The 19747-nt window shown below is 39.1% G+C and overlaps 1 protein-coding gene across 3 annotated transcripts in view; it reads right to left on the bottom strand.

Moving 5' to 3' along the window:
- Positions 1-19747, bottom strand: part of NEK10 (NIMA-related kinase 10) — a 259204-nt gene that overhangs the window by 186351 nt on the left and 53106 nt on the right. For all 3 annotated transcript variants that reach the window (XM_011956225.1, XM_011956227.1, XM_011956226.1), the window contains exons 8-14: positions 15006-15047; positions 12502-12580; positions 11340-11407; positions 9303-9382; positions 8236-8322; positions 5144-5368; positions 1766-1905 (exon numbers count right to left, since the gene is read on the bottom strand). In XM_011956225.1, the coding sequence (XP_011811615.1) occupies positions 1766-1905; positions 5144-5368; positions 8236-8322; positions 9303-9382; positions 11340-11407; positions 12502-12580; positions 15006-15047 (721 nt within the window). The remainder of the gene's footprint in view (positions 1-1765; positions 1906-5143; positions 5369-8235; positions 8323-9302; positions 9383-11339; positions 11408-12501; positions 12581-15005; positions 15048-19747) is intronic.

Here is a 19747-nt window from a genome sequence, read left to right as displayed (position 1 = left end):
ACTTGCCTTGTCTCAGGTGTTGGGACTGTGGACTTCTGAGTTAATGCTGAGTTGAGTTAAGACTTTGGGGGACTGTTGTGAAGGTATGACTGGTTTTGAAATGTAAGGACATACGATTTGGGAGGGGTCAAGAGCAACATGATATGGTTTGACTGTGTCCCCACCCAAATCTCAATCTTGAATTGTAACTCCCACAACTCTCATGTGTCACGGGAGGAACTCAGTGGCGGGGGTGACTGAATTATGGAGGCGGGTCTTTCCTGCACTGTTCTCATGATAGTGAATGAGTCTCACTTGAGATCTGATGGTTTTTTAATTTTTTTTTGTAAAACCATTGAAAGTGCACTTGGTTTCCCTGCACAAGCTCCTCTTGCCTGCCATCATCCATGGAAGATGTGACTCGCTTCTCCTTGCCTTCCACCATGATTGTGAGGCCTCCCCAACCATGTGGAACTGTAAGTCCATTAAACGTCTTTCTGTTGTAAATTGCCCTATCTTGGGTATGTCTTTAGCAGCAGCATGAAAATGGACTAATATGGGTATAGAATAAGCTATATAACGTAAACACATCTTAAGTGTATGGCTCAATGAGATATTACATATCTTTGTGCCCTGTAACCATCCTCCACCCAGAGGACTGTGTAGGCTATATTTCCAGTTCTCAAAGGCTCCTTGTGCCCCTTCTCAGGCATTCACTCCCCTATAATTCCACATCTAAGTAGGTGCTCTTCTGAATTCTATCACTATCAATCTCACCCACTCTTTGAATGATTGCTAGAAACACTCAGAGCTCTGAGATTCCACTGGATTAGACTTCTGGGGAGCCTTCAAACAGTAAACCCCCAGCAGAAGACCTTGTACTGAGACAGGGTCCTTTTAGAGTAAGCAGAAATGGCACTTTGAGGGGGAGATCCTATGTCCTTGTTTTCACACATCTGTGAAGAAATATCTTCTGTATTCTTCAGGAGAAAATAGTAGACAGCAAGGAAAGCCTGCCTTCTCCCACTCCGCCACTCCCTTGTTCCCTCTCCCACAATGTCTGCTCTTTCCCTTCAGAGTCCCCCTGTCTCCTGCTGGCCCACACCACACCTCTCTGCTCCCTTTCTGTGGGCTGCTCTGGGGCACCCAACTTGGCCAATAGCACTCAGCACTCAGCACTACAGTGCACCAACTGCACTGTATCTTCACTTGTCCCAAAGGCCAGGTGCCCCCAGGCAGGACACAAACTGCATGACTGCTCAAGGTGGCCCTGCCAAAAAGCACTGATGCATTGCTGCTCCTGCTTGCATGTGAAAATCCTAGACACGGCAGCATCTTTCAGTCTTCTCTTTGGAGCTCAAGAAGCATGGGGAAGGTACTCTCTTGCACCTGGTGAGACAAGTGTGTGCACTGTAGATTCCCCCTTATGTAGGGTGCCCTGGGATCTAGAAAATTCTAGAAAGCATGACTCTGGCCACAGATCAAGCTGCATCCCCTAATCCAGCTTCCCTCATAATAAAGCTAATGTTTTGTCTCCCTATCTCTGACTTCTGAGTTTATCTCTTTCTGGGTTCAGAACATAGAAGGCAAAGAAAACATTTGTTATATCATTCATCTACAAGTCCAACACTGGGACCAAGAAGTTTCAAGCATCCATGTGGAGCTCACCTCACATTTTTGTAAACTTCTAAATTGTGCCTACTTAACACTATTATACTAATCTATAATAGTGAATAATAATACAACATAATAAATTATAGCATATCAAATAATAAAACATAAATACCTGCTTGAAGAGAGAAAGTATTTTCTTGTATTTCCCTAGGGCTCAAGTCTTCTGATAAATGAAGCTGCTGAATTCGGCCTGCAGCATTTGCACTGGACAGGCTTCCGATGGAGGAGCGATCAGAAACAAAATTTCTGTCTCTGAAAAAGAAAAGTTAATGCACAGACCATTTATCAATTTCCCTTCACCATCAGTCCTTTCTATGTCACATTTAAGAAATCTTTGCCTCCCTCAGGTCATGAAGGCATCATTATTGTTTCACTTTCCAATCTACCTAGAGTTGATTTTTGTGTATGGTGTGTGGTAAGAATCTTTTTTCTTTTTATGGTTACTGAACTGATTTCTCACTATTTATTGAAAAGTGTCCTCTCCCCACTGCTCTAGATGGCCACCTTCGTTTTTGAATTTTCTATTTTCCTGGAGTTGATTCACCTGAATACATCTCAGTCTTGATTATTCTCAGTTTTCTTTTTCCATGAACTTTCAATCTTCCTTTTTTTAAGAAAGTTCTCTTCTATCATACCTTGGAAAAGTTTGGCCCTTTTCATTTTACTCTGTACTTCCGGGATCTCAATTATCCACATGTTGAAAACCTGTCTTCTTCTATTGGGCATATCATTCATTTTCTAATTTCTTTTATTCATTGGTCTTTTTCTTCTGCATTATATGTAATTTTTTCCAAGCTTACCCTACATTTTACTATTTCCATTTTTTTTTCGTGGTGATCTAGCTAATTTATCGGTTCTGTAGGTATTATTCAGTCCTTGCTTTCTTTCCTGGCTCTGCAATCTTCTCCCCTTTTTGTGTCCAAAATTTGTTTCATCTTTAATCTCATTTCATAAATTCATGCTCTGCTTAATGTTCTTGATGAAATAAAGCATTCGCTTTTCTGTTTACTCAGTGCACTTTCTTCCATAATAGATTCTTCATCTGTCTTTTGCCTGCTTTGTTCCCTTTTGTTTTACATAGTTACCATTTTTTTTCCATGTATTTTTTTTTTTAATTTTTTAATTTTTATTTATTTATTTTTTTTTTTTTTTTGAGATGGAGTCTCGCTCTGTCACCCAGGCTGGAGTGCAGTGGCCGGATCTCAGCTCACTGCAAGCTCCCCCTCCCGGGTTTACACCATTCTCCTGCCTCAGCCTCCCCAGTAGCTGGGACTACAGGCGCCCGCCACCTGCCCGGCTATTTTTTTTTTTTTTCAGTAGAGACGGGGTTTCACCGGGTTAGCCAGGATGGTCTCGATCTCCTGACCTCGTGAGCCGCCCGTCTCGGCCTCCCAAAGTGCTGGGATTACAGGCTTGAGCCACCGCGCCTGGCCCCATGTATTTATTTTTTATAGCAGCAACTCCACCTGGATTTCTCCGTGCCTAAATGTAACATGGATGGAGTTTCCTTGACTTCCCTCTCATGTCATCTGGGTCCACTAGTGTCCTCTAATGCTGCTGAGCCTAGGGACATCACAGGTGGCGATCTTATCTGTCAAGATTATTATCTTAAAACTCAAATTGTAGGGATCTCTTCACCTGAACAAGAGAGCCCTTTGGGAGCTGACTTTGAGTGTGGGATGGCAGGTGAGCAGGCATGAGAAAGTTTCCCGGAAAACTGCCCTGACAACAGTGGTGTTCATACTCAAGCCACAAGACAGCCTGGCAACCTCTACCCCTAGTGCCAGCTGCAGTCAGCCCAGGGGCAGGAACAAGCTCTGAAAGGAAACTGTTTATCCAGCTGGGGTAATAAATTCTCCCAGAGCACCAGCACATATTTAACATAGAATAAGAGTTAAAATATGTCCTTATCCCAGGGAAAAGTTTGCTAACATTGCACCATCAAAATGGACTGGAAAATGATTCTTTAGATGTGAAAGATCTCTTTTTTTACCAAGGATAGTTATGACTTGAGCAAGAGAGAAAAGCTATATTCAATTCTATACGAGAAAAAGGCAGGTTTTGTCTTTGAAATTCTGCTTAACTATTACAGAATTTCATTTTATTCTTAAGAAAATAGCTGTTCTCCAAGAGGACAACCACACCTATTGCAATAGGTATGTTGTCCAATAATAAAGAATAACCACCATGATCATCATTACCATCGTCATCCTACAAACCTAAATAAAAAACCTTTGGCAATTGTAATTATTTTGACCAAGGGGCTGGCTTATCATGTCACAGCACTAATGAATGATTTATAATGTATACTATAAAGTATTGATATTTTTATGTCACATGCATAAAGCAAGTAGATTGCCAACAGTCTATAAATTTTTTCCTTTGTTTAGGTAATGACAGATATTGCTAACAAAGCAACTGTTCATGTCTCTACAGTCTGTTCTTATGCTTCTGAATGTTCCCTCAGAGAAAATGAACTTGGTAACACACAGTTCTGCAATATCCCTAGAAGCATAACAAGTACAAAGTCATAACAATATTGATTTGACGATATCTAGTTATACGAAAATTGGTAAGTCCCTCTGCTTGTATTAAAATGAGCTTTATTTATGTACTGCAGATCATAAACATGATCCAGTTCAAACAGGCACACTCGTTTTTTTTAACTTTGATTCAGCACCCATAGAACTGAATTATACTTTATAACAATATTAGGTAATAGAATCTTCTCATGGATGGTACCACAAGATATTATTATTCAATACTTCAATATATTTAATTCAGAAAATACAGAAGTTAGATTGCAACATACTTCTAGAGAATTTCAACTGGAAACTAAACTATCCATTCTCTATGCTCCTGATTTATAATGTCACTGGAATTCTACTTTTAAAAGAGAGGTGATGCCCAACTTAGAGGACCATAATGAAGATCAGAGAGAAAAGTAGAGAACTGGACTAGAGTTAGTAACATGGCAACCGCTTGATTAATGATATCATCTTTGAAAAATAAGGATTATACACCTGCTCCTTTCACATAGGCTTTGTTTTCTCTTGATAATAATATATGTGCACACACAAACATTTTAGGAAAATATTAGTAATCATTATACTTGGAATGACAAAATGCATATACTAATTCAATGAAAAGGTGACAAGACAAAGGTTTTCTTTAGGTTACTGGATTTCCATTCAGCCTTCACTATATTTGCAGACTGATGGCCTTCGACATTCCCAGCACTGTACTGGAGAGGTTGGTGATGCAAAGATAAATATATCTGGGTCCCCAAGGAATTTAAAAGATGAATGCCCCTGACATTGATGTAGAACATGCTTGTGACAAGTATAGATGACTGCGGAAGGCATGAATTACCAAAGAAACCCCAAAGCAGAAGGGAACGAGGTGAGCACACACCAATCTGCCATCTGCTCACAAAGTCCCCAGACTTCAACAAATTGGACAAAGTAGGCCAAAGCCAACTCTGACTCACCCTCGTAAAATATGAAGAAGCTGTTTGATGCCTCCCCAAATGCGAATTTCCACGCTGGTCTCAGGGTCCTCACAAACCTGTACCAGAATCCAGACAACACTCCAGAGCAGCTTCAGGTGGTCAGAGTAGAGCAGACTAAGGAGGACAGGTATCCCCTCGTAGAGCTTCACCTGTTCTTTCACCTGGGGCTCTGCACAAAGTAGGCGCAGCAGCTCCGCTGTTAGTCTGAAAGGGGTGGGAAGGGTGGGGGTGAGAATCACAGCATCATGAGTTGATGACTTTACATTAAGACTAAAGCTGTCATCAGTGCATGAAATATAACCCTAATATTTTGTAAGTCATGGGTCAACGTGCATTTTCTTTTAGGAGCCCAATCAAAATCACACACTTTTAGCTTTACTAACCGTACAATCTCTGTCACAAGAACTCAGCTATGCTGATAGCATGAAAGCAGCCATAGACAACATATAAAAATAAATTAGCATCCCTATGTTACAATAAATCTTTATTTACAAAAATAAGCAGTGGAATAAACTTAGCCTGTAGGTCATAGTTTGCAGACCACTGTTCTAAATTATAGGCTCGTTGCATCATCATTGGTCTGGTTAAAAACCTACTGACCAGCATTGGCAGGGGCGTGGTGGTGTGTACCTGTAATCACAGCCACTTGGGAGGCTGAGGCAGGAGAATTGCTCGAACCCAGGAGGCAGAGGTTGCAGTGCGCCAAGGTCACTTGCGACTGCACTCCAGCTTGGGTGACAGAGCAAGACTCTATTTCAAAAACAAAAATTACTGAGCAGCAAATAGGTATCAAGGACAAACAATGAGATCTGCATTGTGCTAAAGACAAAAAAAAAAATTAAAAGCCTTATTCTAGCCTTCAGAAACTTACTGTGTAATTGCAAAATAAGACATTGATAGAAAATGTCAAAAACACTACAATGCAGGGGAGTTAAGGGCAAAGCACTCAGTTACTATATACTCAGTGTAAAGTGCATTAAATTGATGGTAAAGACACAAGGTTCAGCTGTGCCATGAAAAATTATGATGATAAATGTTTTATAGACTCATCCTTAGTCCTTTAGTCTCATACTTAAACACTCTCATCCTGGATAGTGTCATCCATTCCCATGATTTCACACACTCTTTCTACCTTGCCATCATAATCTCAGCCCAGGCATTGCTCCTAACCTCCAGAAGTTTTAGCCACATGGATGATCCACAAGTACTCACCACACTACCCCTAAACTCAAAGTCATTACCCTCCACCCCAGGTCTATTCTACACCTTTTATCCCCAATCTTGACTCATGGCACCACAATATTTTCAGTTTTCCAAGCCACAAGACTGGGAGGCATCAAGACACATATTCCTCTTTTCACATTCCTCCACAGTCAGTCAAGAGCTCTTAGTGTTTTCTATTTCCTGGGTAACTTCTGGGATGCTCTTGAACATCAGGCAGCTAGCTAACCCCCCTGCTCCTCCCCTGCTTGTAATCCTTGGTCATGCTCAAGATATAAATGCTTCTTTCATCTACCTTTCCAATATTCTCATTCCCATACTGGTTTCTCATTCCTTTCCTCTGAACTGATTATCTATGGCTCCTCTCCCTCCCAAATTTTGTGCTCTGACATTAATAATAAATGTTCCTTGATAAATAGTATTCTTTACCTTCACAAAGTTTCTACACCAAACATCCTCTCCTTGTTATAAGTGGATCTTAGTGTGTGGATATAAACAAACACCCCCCACCCTCACTCTCACATACACTGCTATCAAAGTGATCCTTCAAAAAACAAATTTGATCATGCTTAAAGTTTTTCCATGAGTCCCCATAATGTTCATGACAAAATTCACATTGTTATTTATCAGAGACCAGCATGACCTGGATAAAGGTGTCTTGTTGCCTTATCTATAAAATATGGGAAAAATAGGGTTAGTGTGCAGATCACATGAGTTAATATGTAAGGTGCTTAGAGCAGGTCTTGGCATAAATAGAACACTGATCAAAGTTAGCTACATTTTAAGTTTATCATTAACTATCTGCTCTAGTTCTCTGGCACTTTCGTTCTTGTGCTCCTGCTGTGCCCAACCATCACATTCCTCTAACACACCCAATTTCATGACTCCATGTCCAAGCACATTCTGTTTTTACTTTGTCTCTCTCTCTCTCTCTAGCTAGATATCTTCTCTTTCCTCCAGGAAACTTTGCATGACTCCACATTCTAATTGGGAAGTGTCTGCTCCATGCTCCCAGAGTACCCTGTGCATCTGTCTACTGTATCAGTTATAGCACTCTCTGACCCTCTCCTACGTTACATATTTATAACTTATTCATCTTTGGTTTTCAACACCTGGTACCAAGCTTAGAACCTTGTTTGTTCAGATAACCAAGTCTATAAGTATTATCTATATATTTAATGCTCTTTTACAAGAGTTTTGAAGAAGAATATAGAAGGATTTACTATGAGTTAAGTGTCAGGGCTTCATTGCTTGAGATTTCTTTTTATCTCTTTTGCCTCTTTAGAAAATCACTCAACTAAATATCAAATGATGTAGATTGCAAGTCTGTTTAAACACAATCTAATAACTATCTGGATAGTTATTAGAACAATATGCGGTTCAAGTAAAAATGAATCCATTTGACTCTAGATTTTGAGTTATTAGAGCAGGTGATCACAAAACAAGTCAGTTGCTATCTTATTTTACTTACCTTAATGCAAACGGATCTTAGCAATCTAATCATTTATTGTAATACACAATTTGAAATTACTAAAAATAGACCCACCTCAGAGTTTCTTTCCCTAAAAAGGCAGGATATAAATAAATGCAATAAACAAAACATTAAAGATGATATCACAAAAATTTATTTCATCAGCTTCTATGCCCAGATCTAGAAGTAATGCAGGACTAAAGATAAATGGATATACTTTGCTCTATTCTCTTTATATAAACTTAAACAGAAAATAAATGTTAAGCTGACTCATTATATTCAGTTACAATGTAAATAACATGACGTAATAAAAATAATAACAAGTGTTTCTGTCAAATAAAGGCGCTGCATTGTCTTTTTCTCCTGTTAGCAATCCTACCTTTTAGAAAGCAAGTCGTATTCTTGTAAAATCATCAACAGATTCTCTACAATGTTGAGTTCACTTATCTTCTCCCTACATTCTGGACTGTAAATTGAAAAATATTAGCAATTACTAAAAGCATATTTTGCTACCTCCATGTATTAGTCCTTTTTCATACTGGTATAAAGAACTGCCCAAGACTGGGTGATTTATAAAGGACTCACAGTTCAGCATGGCTGGGGAGGCCTCAGGGAACATAAACAGTCATGGTGGAAGACAAAGAGTAAGCAAGGTACCTTCTTCACAAAGCAGCAGGAAGGAGAAGTGCTGAGCGAAGGGGGAAGAGCCCCTTATAAAACCATCAGATCTTGTGAGAAATCACTCACTATCATAAGAACAGCATGGAGGAAATGGCCCCATGATTCAATTACCTCCACCTGGTCTCTCCCTTGACATGAGGGAATTATGGGGATTATAGGGATTACAATACGAGATGAGATTTGGGTGGGGACACAAAGGCTAACCATATAAATTCGCTATATTTCTATTATATTTATATTCACTCCAATATTATCTTGGGAGAAGAGATCAAAAAACAAAAGGAATCACATGTTATTCACAGAAAAGCAATGGTCCACTTATTGTTATAAAAACATTTAAAATAATCATGACATTTATAAGGAGAAAGATCTTCTTGAAAATTTTTCAAAGTCCACAAATGTTTGAAAATGTTCTGTATGTTAAAATTCTCAGGTAAGAATGAATTAAGAAGGTCAAAAAGATTCAACTGCCAAAGAAAGATTATGGTGATTTTGAAATTAGAAGTAACTGAGGGTTAGATGAAAAGACTAAGTAAACATTTCCAGTCAGGAAATAAAAAGAAAATTTTAAACTATGATTTGCCTTTCCAGTTTAAATTTTTAAATAATGCTTTCTATCCAGGATTCTCTTCAACATGTTATTTCACACTTATGTATCAAGAAATTTTATTAAGTAGTTGACAAAGTAACTGATTATTTTGCATCCTTCCCACCTAAATTGCTATAGTAGCAGAACTGGAAAGTATAGCAGAATACACTACTTACCTCTCTGCTAAACTAGCCAGAGCCAGAAGGGAACCCAAGAGAACATTAGTATCTCGGGCACCAAGTAAATTTACTAATGTCTGAAAAATGAAGTAAAATAAAGTTTAATTATATAAGTACTACAAGCTTCTTTTTTCAACATTAACATTAATTTATTTTCCATTACCAGCCACTTGAATGGCAAAATGTTTCCCTCTCAAGATCATACAGGCTTAACCTTTTTGTTTTGTTTTGTTTTGTTTTGTTTGCTTAGTAGTTTATAATGTATGTGCATATACAATTAAGCACAAACTGTATATATAATGTTAAAGCTGCTCTCTGTTATGTTTTTTTCTTAACGTCATCTACCGAAATTTTTTCATGGCATTAAATATATCTTTATAAACACTTTTTGTCAATATAATCAAGTTGTTTATTTTATTATGGCTTTAACCATAGAATAGTGAAAAAATATTATGGCCTCTCAAGCCTTATGCAATTTCTTTTTTCATTTTTTGCAGTCAATATAAAAGTTTATTCTTAAAAAGAGTTTTATTAAACATTCAAAATATCCAGTTCTTTACAGATGGCAGGAGTCCATCTCTCCTTACTTTAGAACTCTTGAGAGTAACCTCTTGTAGCCATTCCTTGCCCAGGACAGGAAGCAAAAGGCATCAAGCTACATGACCAGCCTGGTTCTCATACTTCCCTCTATTTCCATGTGCCCAAGTATTCTCTGCCCCTTCTGATCCCACCCTGGGGAGAACTGGGACAATTAATGACATAAATTACAACAGTGGTAGTGATCAGCCATTGAGAACTCACTTTGAGCTAGGCACTGTGCTAGTCACCTTCCAAATTATGAAACTATTTTTCAACAAAATATTGAAACTTTCATTCTTTTGCCAAACTAAAGAAGATATGAATACTATCGAGCATTCCATTTGCCTCTCAGATTTCTAATTGATGCTGAAGGTGCACCATTGATGCTCCCAAGCATCATCCTAAATAATATGACTTAGCTGGAAGTCTGTATTTTGTTAGTGGCTTTCCCTGAATTCTCATTAAGGCAGATTTTCTTACCTGGAAAATTCTCTACATTTTCAGAAAGCAGAGTGCCCCTGAAAAGTGCCTCCCAAAATGTCCCAGGTCACAGCTGCAACCTGTGCAATGACTGCTAAGATAATTTTATGTTTCCAGTGTATGGATTTTTTGCCTTTATGATTTCATTTTATCTTAATAAAGTTACCATTATCTTTGTTCGTCTGATCCCTTCCTCTTTTTCTTCTCTCTTTTATCTCTGTCTTCTAATGTTTCCCAAACTTCAATCCATTACATATCGTTTTCACAATTTTTGCCATATTCAATTAACACCTTTAATGTTAGCTCAAAACAATTTTCCAATTGTAAGCAATAATATCTGTGAAATAGATGGCTATGGAAACAAAAAATGTTGACCTGTGTATCACCTAGAATCATCCTCTAGACCATGAGCGGCATGTGTTAACACATTTTAGGCAATCTTGCTCCCATATACACTAGAAAGTGGTTTCCTGGGATATGAAACTCAACAGGTTACTGAAACTTGGCTCCACATGGTTACAATCTAAACAGTTTTGCTAAAATATAGTCTGTTTTGACCTACAGTGGCAATCACATATGGTTCAAACTAATATAGCCCCACATGCTATGTGGAATTTATATGTATACATATGCACAATTTTATTTTTGTTGACTTATTTACAAATGCACACCTAGGGTGAGTTTATACATAGCCAGGGATTTTCAAGTAATATCTAAGCAATAAACCTAGTTAGTATTACATGGCATAGAAGAAAAGGAAAGGAGTTCCAGAAAACGTGTATTTACTATATCTCTATCAACTTGAAATGCTGGCAAAGAATATAAAAGGGTTGACAAAGATTCACAATTTTAGGCCAGGCTGCCAGGTTTCTGGATTCTAATTACACATGACTTAACTGCAAAGGCTCTGAACTTCCCAAATGTGAACAATTGCCATAGGGAGCTGAACCATTAACTCTTTCGGGGGCCACTCACCTTGTGGGCTCCACTTGTGGTGACCCATTCTCTTTGATCTTTGACTGCAGCAAGTTTTTGAAAGATATCTATAAAGGAAAGAAAGAGCGCAAAGAGGCATCTGGAGATTAAAGGGGGAGTCCTCCCGGGAGCACAGATCTGCAGTACATATGGGTAGGCAGAGAAAGGGCAAAGGGAATACAGACAGCACGAAAGGAACAACAGATGCAGGAGCAGCATGGCTACTTTTTTACCCCAAGAATTACTCCTCAAGCTCCACTGTTATTTATTTTGTAATGTTATTCTAATAATGAAATATAAAAATACCAAAAAAGGCAAACCTCTCTTTCCACTTAAATTTGAACAAGTTTCTTAACATTACCAGTTCAAAGTGAGGCCTGTTCTTCAAAGGTCCTCTCTGCAAAGATTTCAACTTATAAAGAAGAGAGGGAAGGCCAGCAAATGAGAGGAACCTGCTAGTTTCCTCAGCTGAGGAAAAGAGTCATCCTCAAAGAGAATTCCTGGTGCCCAGGGCTTGCCATAAACTCTTCTCTCCCCAGATCTGAGAACCACTGTGCTGCCCCACAGGAAGATACGGAGAGCCAGTCGATTCACACAAAGAAAACAGACTGGCCTCCCACACGGCAGGACATCTGTGGCTCATCAAAGCTGGAGTGCAGGACAGCAGGGCTGGGAAGAGCCTCCAACGGGAGAAGATTGAGTGACTAAGGAATACCTCACACTCACAGCCCAACGTTTTCACATTCACAGCATCAGATAAGGTTTGTTGTTGTTATTTTTTTTTCATGCTCTGGATGCTTCAGATTCTATGAGGTAGGTATCATGATAAACCCAATTTTATAGAAAAAAAACAACTGGATAGTCTCCGACATTTTAACAGAAATAAAAAGAGGCAAAAATATGTTTTACCAAAATTTGCTTTTATGGAAGCCTCTCCTGCATTAAATAAATTGTCCTTTTCAACGTAAGGGTTGTAATCTAAACATCTTCCTTCTGTCTGTACGTTGCCACTAAATATAACAATTGGCCAGGATGCTCAGCACCTGAGCTGTGTGTGGGAACATTAATAAATATTTAAAGTATCCTTTTTTCCTACTGCAAACACCATACTGCTTTTCTAGCAAGTCCACAAAACTGGCTGTGTCCCCACAACAACACTTACATGTCATGTTGACCAGCTTGTCCACAGTGTGCTGCTCTTCTCCATAGCTGAGGTACTCATTGGCTACAATCTCCATGTACTGCATGAAGGACCAAACCAACAAGCCAGTCAGGACACCAAAAGCACGCAAGGAAGCAAGGAACAAGATGCTGCAGTTCTTAAAATAAACTGTAGGTGGCACAACAGATTCATCAAGTAATACTCATGCTCCTTCTGGGACTGTTACCACTCAAGTGCAAAAGGTGGCTGGGTTTCTAGATTCTTTGACTTCTCTTGCATGCTATGAAGTTGAGGGAAAGACCATCTCAAGACTCTATAAACTCTCGAAAGTCTCAAAATGACTCTTAACTAGGTAAGTTTGCGGTGTAATTTAGTATCCAAATACAAGATACATATAAGATACATAATACATAGTATATAGAATGTTTATTCTTCAATGTATCTTTTTAGGAGAATTTTTTATAATACATTGTATATATTTTATTGACATTATATTTTATAATCTCTGAATATATGTCTAACCAGCATACATGCAGTTAACAATAATCAGAATAAAATGAGTACTGAGTAGTCTGATAATTCTCACTGTGGATAATTGATTATAATAAGAAACAGGCTCAGGGAAACAGGTAATTTCTAATATTATAAAAGAAGTTAAAATGGATAAGAAGATGCTTTGTAATATAATCTTACGAAATATTATGTTATTAAATGAGGTAAACCTCTAGTCAATTTAAAAAGGTTCTTGAAAAAAAAGAATCAATTTTCTAAGAATATAATAAAATAAAGTAGATTTAATGTTAAATTGCCACAAATGTAATCTTCCACTAATTATTCAGAATGAGTTTGCAGGGCCACATGTTTATTATGAAAATCATTCTCGGGCCGGGCGCGGTGGCTCAAGCCTGTAATCCCAGCACTTTGGGAGGCCGAGACGGGTGGATCACGAGGTCAGGAGATCGAGACCATCCTGGCTAACACCGTGAAACCCCGTCTCTACTAAAAAATACAAAAAACTAGCCGGGCGAGGTGGCAGGAGCCTGTAGTCCCAGCTACTCCGGAGGCTGAGGCAGGAGAATGGCGGGAATCCGGGAGGCGGAGCTTGCAGTGAGCTGAGATCCGGCCACTGCACTCCAGCTTGGGCGATAGAGCGAGACTCCATCTCAACAAAAAAAAAAAAAAAAAAGAAAGAAAATCATTCTCTCTGTAAACATTATACAGGTTTTAGGAGACTAGCCTGTTCCGACTGAAAAACATGATCAGAAATTTTGTTTTATTCCAACCTGGCCAACATGGTGTAACCCTGTCTCTACTAAAAATACAAAAAAAAAAAAAAAAAAAAAGATTCGGTCATGATGGCACATGCCTGTAAACTCAGCTACTTGGGAGGCTGAGGCGCGAGAATCACTTGAACCCAGGAGGCAGAGGTTGCAGTGAGCCAACATCGCACCACTGCACTCCAGCGTGGGTGACAGAGTGAGACCCTGTCTCAAAAAAAAAAAAAGAAAGAGAGAAGTTTTGTTTTATTGTATTAATAAATGCAAGCCTCTGAGTTGCTCAGAATATATATTCACTTGCTTACCCTCCCTCAGTAGGTAGCAAAGCAGAAAAATAAAGTCAAGATCCTTCCTTTCTTTGTCATCTATTTATTAGTATTTTATTGAGCACAGTAATCGTTTCCTTGTGTGAAAAAGTTTTGAACATCTTCATAATCAGGTTATTATCTTGCCAGGCCCAGTGGCACACACCTGTAATCCCAGCTACTCAGGAGGCTGAAGCAGGAGGATTGCTTGGGCCCAGCATTTTGAGATCAGCCTAGGCAACACAGTAAGACACCATCTCAAATATATATACATGTATACACATACTTCTTTTCCTCCCACCATATGGTATATACAATGCTAAGGGCTTGAGCCTTCCAGCCATCACCCCTTCTGTTGTTGTTGTTAGACAGAGTTTCATTCTTTTGCCCAGGCTAGAGTGCAATGGTGCAACCTCAGCTCACTGCAACCTCTACCCCCCAGGTTCAAGCGTTTCTCCTGCCTCAGCCTCCTGAGTAGCTGGGATTATAGGCACCTGCCACCATGCCTGGCTAACTTTTGTATTTTTAGTAGAGACGGGGTTTCACCATGTTGGCCAGGCTGGTCTCAAACTCCTGATCTCAGGTGATCCACCCATCTCGGCCTCCCAAAATGTTAGGATTACAGGCGTGAGCCACTGCACCTGGCTGCCTATTTCTTATTATTACTAGCTAATGACGTGTGACCCTTTATAGCACCTTCTCATTTCAACAGGCTGAGCAAAGTGAGCCCAATCAGCCAGAACAAAATGTCGTGGGTTCCTCCCTGCTCTGTGAGTATCACGCCTCACACTCACACGTAACCCCATCTGTCCCTGTCTGGGGCAGACGGCATAATATAGGAAAGCCACATACCCTTTTAATTCTTGCTCAGAGCAGGCACAAAATGAGAAGGCAAGACCAGCCACCACAAAAGGAATCTTACCTGAGCTAGGTTTTCAATCCCACCCAAGCTATGGAGTATTTCCTAATAAAATAAAAGCAACAAAACACATGTAAATGATGAGGGTAGAGGGGGGGAGTATATTTTACTTGCAATTTATTTACTAAGTTGTCATATTTAAAATTATTTTGTGAAGGTCTACATTCTAATATAAATATGGAAAACGTATGGTATGTCATTCATACTACCTTTAAAATAAACTATTAATAAATAGGAAAGTTGGGTTGAGATGAAGAGAATGAATCTGTGCTCAGAACCGCAGCCTGCCCCCTCATTCTTCTTACCTCCTCCTGTGTCATCATAAAATGTTCGAGTTGAGAAGAGCCATTAGACACCATTTCATTCAATATTCTCATGTTACAGATGAGGTAAACCAAGACACAGAAAGAAAACCATTTTGCATAACGGACAAACCTGGATGAGAACAGCATCACCAAACTCCAAGAACCCTCCGCTAGGTCTCTGCCTAGTGTGGTCCATGAACCAGCAGCACCCGCATCACCTGGGAGCTGAACAGAAATGCAGAATCCTGCACCCACCCCAGACCTGCTCGCACTCGGTTTCAACAAGATCTCCAGGTCATATGCACGTACAGTACAGTTTGAGAAGCATTGCTCTAGGAAAGAAAGAGCTTCTCAAAATTATTAGATGAATGATCTTATTAGACCCATGCTCTAAATAAATGTAGAGATAATTTTTGACAATGTCTCCTGATACAGGACTTTAAATTGTGAAATGGACCAGCCTGGAGATCTACTAATAGTAAGTGCTCTCAGGTTAGCCACACTGTCATTTATCTATAGACAAATATTCTCAGGTGGCTTTAACCTGCTTACTTACATCTGTATTGACATCTCTCTTCTTACATAACATGCACACAAGGAAGTTATTTGAAACATAAACAAGAGCCATAATTTCAATTCTGGGAAGTGCACAGGGATGAGTACATGAGCTGGGAGAGAACAGTCTACTTCTGCCATGAAGCCAGTGAGTGGGCAGACTGGGAAAAGGCACAGGGGCCTTTTTCTCTCAAGGCCTCCTGGGTCAAGGTTTTCATAGTCTGTGTAAAGTGAACTTGGAAATACTAAACATACTTACATCTAAATTAGATTTTAAAAGAACATTTAGAACTTAAATAAAAATAGTTCTGTGACTACCTATTAATTTGAAGCCTCATCAATGCTATTCACTCTAGAAGAGCTGTAATTAAAGAGCACGAGAATATTGTTCATATGATCTCTATTTGTGGTAGGAGGTTTCATACACATAAAAATTAAAATAACATTTAAAACCAGTTATATTTATTCAACAAACTTTTTTTTTTCATTCCACCTCTGTAAAATCCCTGAGTCAGGCTCTGAAGGAGACACAAATATGTAGATGGCAGAGGTGCCCTTTGCTGAGCTGTAAGCAAGCATAAGGTGGGTATACAAACAACTGGAACTTAAGACAGAATGAGATAAGTGTTAAAAGTAAATTACACATGCAGTGTTATAAGGGGTCAGAATAGAGACACCTCATTCCTGCTGAGAGGACTAAGAGACACCTCATGTGGGTGGTGGTCTCTAAATGGGGACTGGAAGGATGGATGGATTTGCTGAGTAAAGATCAGGAACAGGTGAAAATAAAGGAGATTCCAGCAAAGAGAGCAGGAGGCTCAAAGGTGAACAGAAATTGTGCAGACAAAACATCGAGACATGCTGTAACTCTGAGAGAAGCAGTTCCATAACTCCATGGAGGGCATTACTAGAAAAAAATGTTAGAAAATTAGGGTGGATTCCCACTGTGGGAGGACTTAGATGTGTGCCTGAATTTGAATGTTTTCAGGCAGACCATGATACCCAGTGAAAACGTGTGAGCAAGGGACTGGCCAGAGTTAGCTTTGGGGATTTCCTTCCTTCTAGTCATAAAATGAACTAGAGATGGGGAGGCTATAAACTGGGGGCTCAGCTGGGGTCAGTGACAACAGGAATAAGAATGGAGAGAAAAGTGTAGTATTTGAAGCCATGTGATCAACTGAACATGAAGAAAGATTGGAAGAAAAGAAGCAAAGTTGAAGACATCAGTCTACTTCGGTGGGAGTGGCTGGGAACAATGTCATAATTAACTAACATAGGGAAAGAGAAAGGAATTGACTGGGATACAGGAGAGCACTCTATTTTAGACATGCTGTAGTGCTGATAGGAGGCCCAGGTGAAAAAAAAATACAACAGGCCACAGAAAGTGAAGTGAGGGCACAAGATCAAAATCTGGGAGTTGTTCACATGAAGGAGATTCATTTGAAGCTTGGGAGTGGGAAGACACCAAGGAAGAATATGATGTTTAAATGGTCATGGTAACATTATTTTTAAATGTTTGCCAGGATAAGAAATTTATTCAATAATTTTGATGATATGGGACTAAGTCAATGTTTCCCAAACCGTGTGCTGGAGACAGTCATTTTGTTTTGTGCAGTGGATAGGATTAGGCATGCTGCCAAAAAAAAAAAGAAAAGAAAAAAAAGAAGAAGAAAAAGATAAAAAAAGCAAGAAGAAGAGAGTTTTATGGTTCAATCAGTTTGGGAAATAATTAGGCAAAACAGATTTAACAAATTCTCTATCTCAGGACTCTTTGGAACTGCTGTGCACTCTAAGTCTCTAAAAGAAGAACTAGTGTGCAGCTTTTTCTAAACATCCCTAACCAAACCACGCTTCATTTCCCAGGACACGTATTACTCCTGTGGAATAAAGTTTGAGAAGTGCTGCTATAAAGTAGAGGAATGAGAAAGACGCTTACTCCCTCTTAGAGAATTTTGTCATTATGTTATGTACTCAAGAATTTAACCTTCATTTATGAAGTGAACACTTTCCCTCCATGCTCCTATGGAAAGTGGAGCAAAGCCAGGAGATTGCTCACAGACCCTGGTCTTCTTTGCATTTCCTTTCCTTGTATCAACAGGACTGTACCAACCCAAGAGTGTAAACTAAAGAAAACCATGACTACAAGGTATGTATACACATGGGCTTAACAGTTCTAGTTACTGACTTGAAAAGCAAATATGACTGCAAGCTTAGATTACAGCAACGTGCCCTGTGTGCCTTTTTAGCCCTCCGCATCTTTCCCCTGTCACAGGCCAGAGGGTCATAAAACTGGTTTGTGTATTTCTCAGTCTACTGACCTGGAGAAAGTCTCCTGGTTATTCTGAACTTCAGTTCAATCTGTAAACTGTGAACAATGTCCTTGTTAAGCTTACCTCCTGAATTGTTCCTTTTTATAAAAACAAAAAGAGAGCCAATAATATAATACTGGTAGAAAGGATGTTTTTAAAAACGGAGCACATTATGCCAATATATTTTTATTACAGCCAAAACCGTCATTTCCTTAGGTGCTCTCATCCTAAGCCCATGGGCAACTAAATCAATGAATGCTGAACACACCGCATAACCTTAAACACCGAACGACTGACATGACCATTTACTCCTCTATTCAAAAATCACCCATGGCTCCATAAAGTTTATTCTTTGGTTATGATTTTAACGCCCCTCCGTGGACTGGCCTTTACTTATCTTTCTAGGTTTGGAACTGTAAACACTCTTCTAAAAGGCTTGGTATACTCGATTTGTAGGAGGATGAGAAAAAAGGAAATATAAGAGATACTTCTAAAGTTTTCTATGCTGAGTCTGACAAAATATGGTGCCATTAACAGAATGAGGAATTGATTCCAAAAGTTCAAGGATGAGGGGAAGAATTAAAGAGCTCCATTATAAAGTTATTGAGTATAATATACTACAATCCTTGTTTTCAAAGTTTTGGTCTCAAACCCCTTTACGGTCTTAAAAATTACTGAGAACCTCAAAGAGCTTTGGTTTATATGGGTTAGAATGTATCTGTTTATATTTATTGCATTAGAAATTAAAAGTGAGAAATTTTTAAAACACAAGAATACACAAGTACACATGTTCCATCAGCTCCCAGGGCCATGATGTCACCAGATGTTGTGTAGCTTAGGGAAAATGCCACTGCACACATGTAAGACAGAGAGTGAAAAGACAAATAACATCATTTGGAATAATTTAGCATCATGTTGAAGATAGATTCCATCTTGTGGAACCCCTGAAAGGGTTTCAGAGACCTGTCAACAGTACACGGGCCACATTTTGAGAACCACTGTGCTACTGTGTCATCGAGGTGCTTGTCTAACATGTCTCTGGAAACTTGGGACTTAAAGGGGAAAGTTTGAGGCTGAAGATATGAACTTGTGAACAAACAACAACAACAAAAAGATAGTTGAAGCCAAGAGCTTGGAAGATATGGGAGAAGACAATAAAGAAAAAAACCTTTGGGGAAGGTTATTTAGGAAGACAAGGTGAAGAAGAGGAACATGTAAATAATACTCAAAAAATGCTGAATAAAAGCTAGAGGTTCTCAGGATCAGTAGAGGCAAAGAGAAAACGTGGTAAAGTATACATGCTGCTACAAACAGGTTGGGGAATGTAAGGGCTGAGAGAAGACTACTCAATCCAACTATTTTTTCTTATTGTTTCTAACATAATTGCAGTTCAGGATCTTTTAAGGTTTTCTCTTTATCTTTGATAAGGGATGTACTATAGCTTCACTATAATGAATCCAGGTGAATGCTTATCTTTATGCTGCTTGGGACTCCAGCTGCAACTGAAATCTCAATATGTGTCTTCCTTTAATTCTGAAAAACTCTAAACAATTTTATTTTCAAAATGGCTTCTCTG

This window comes from Colobus angolensis, unplaced genomic scaffold, assembly GCF_000951035.1.
Source record: "Colobus angolensis palliatus isolate OR3802 unplaced genomic scaffold, Cang.pa_1.0 Scaffold411, whole genome shotgun sequence".
Taxonomy (NCBI): Eukaryota; Metazoa; Chordata; class Mammalia; order Primates; family Cercopithecidae; genus Colobus; species Colobus angolensis.
This window is presented reverse-complemented; position numbering and strand designations above follow the sequence as displayed.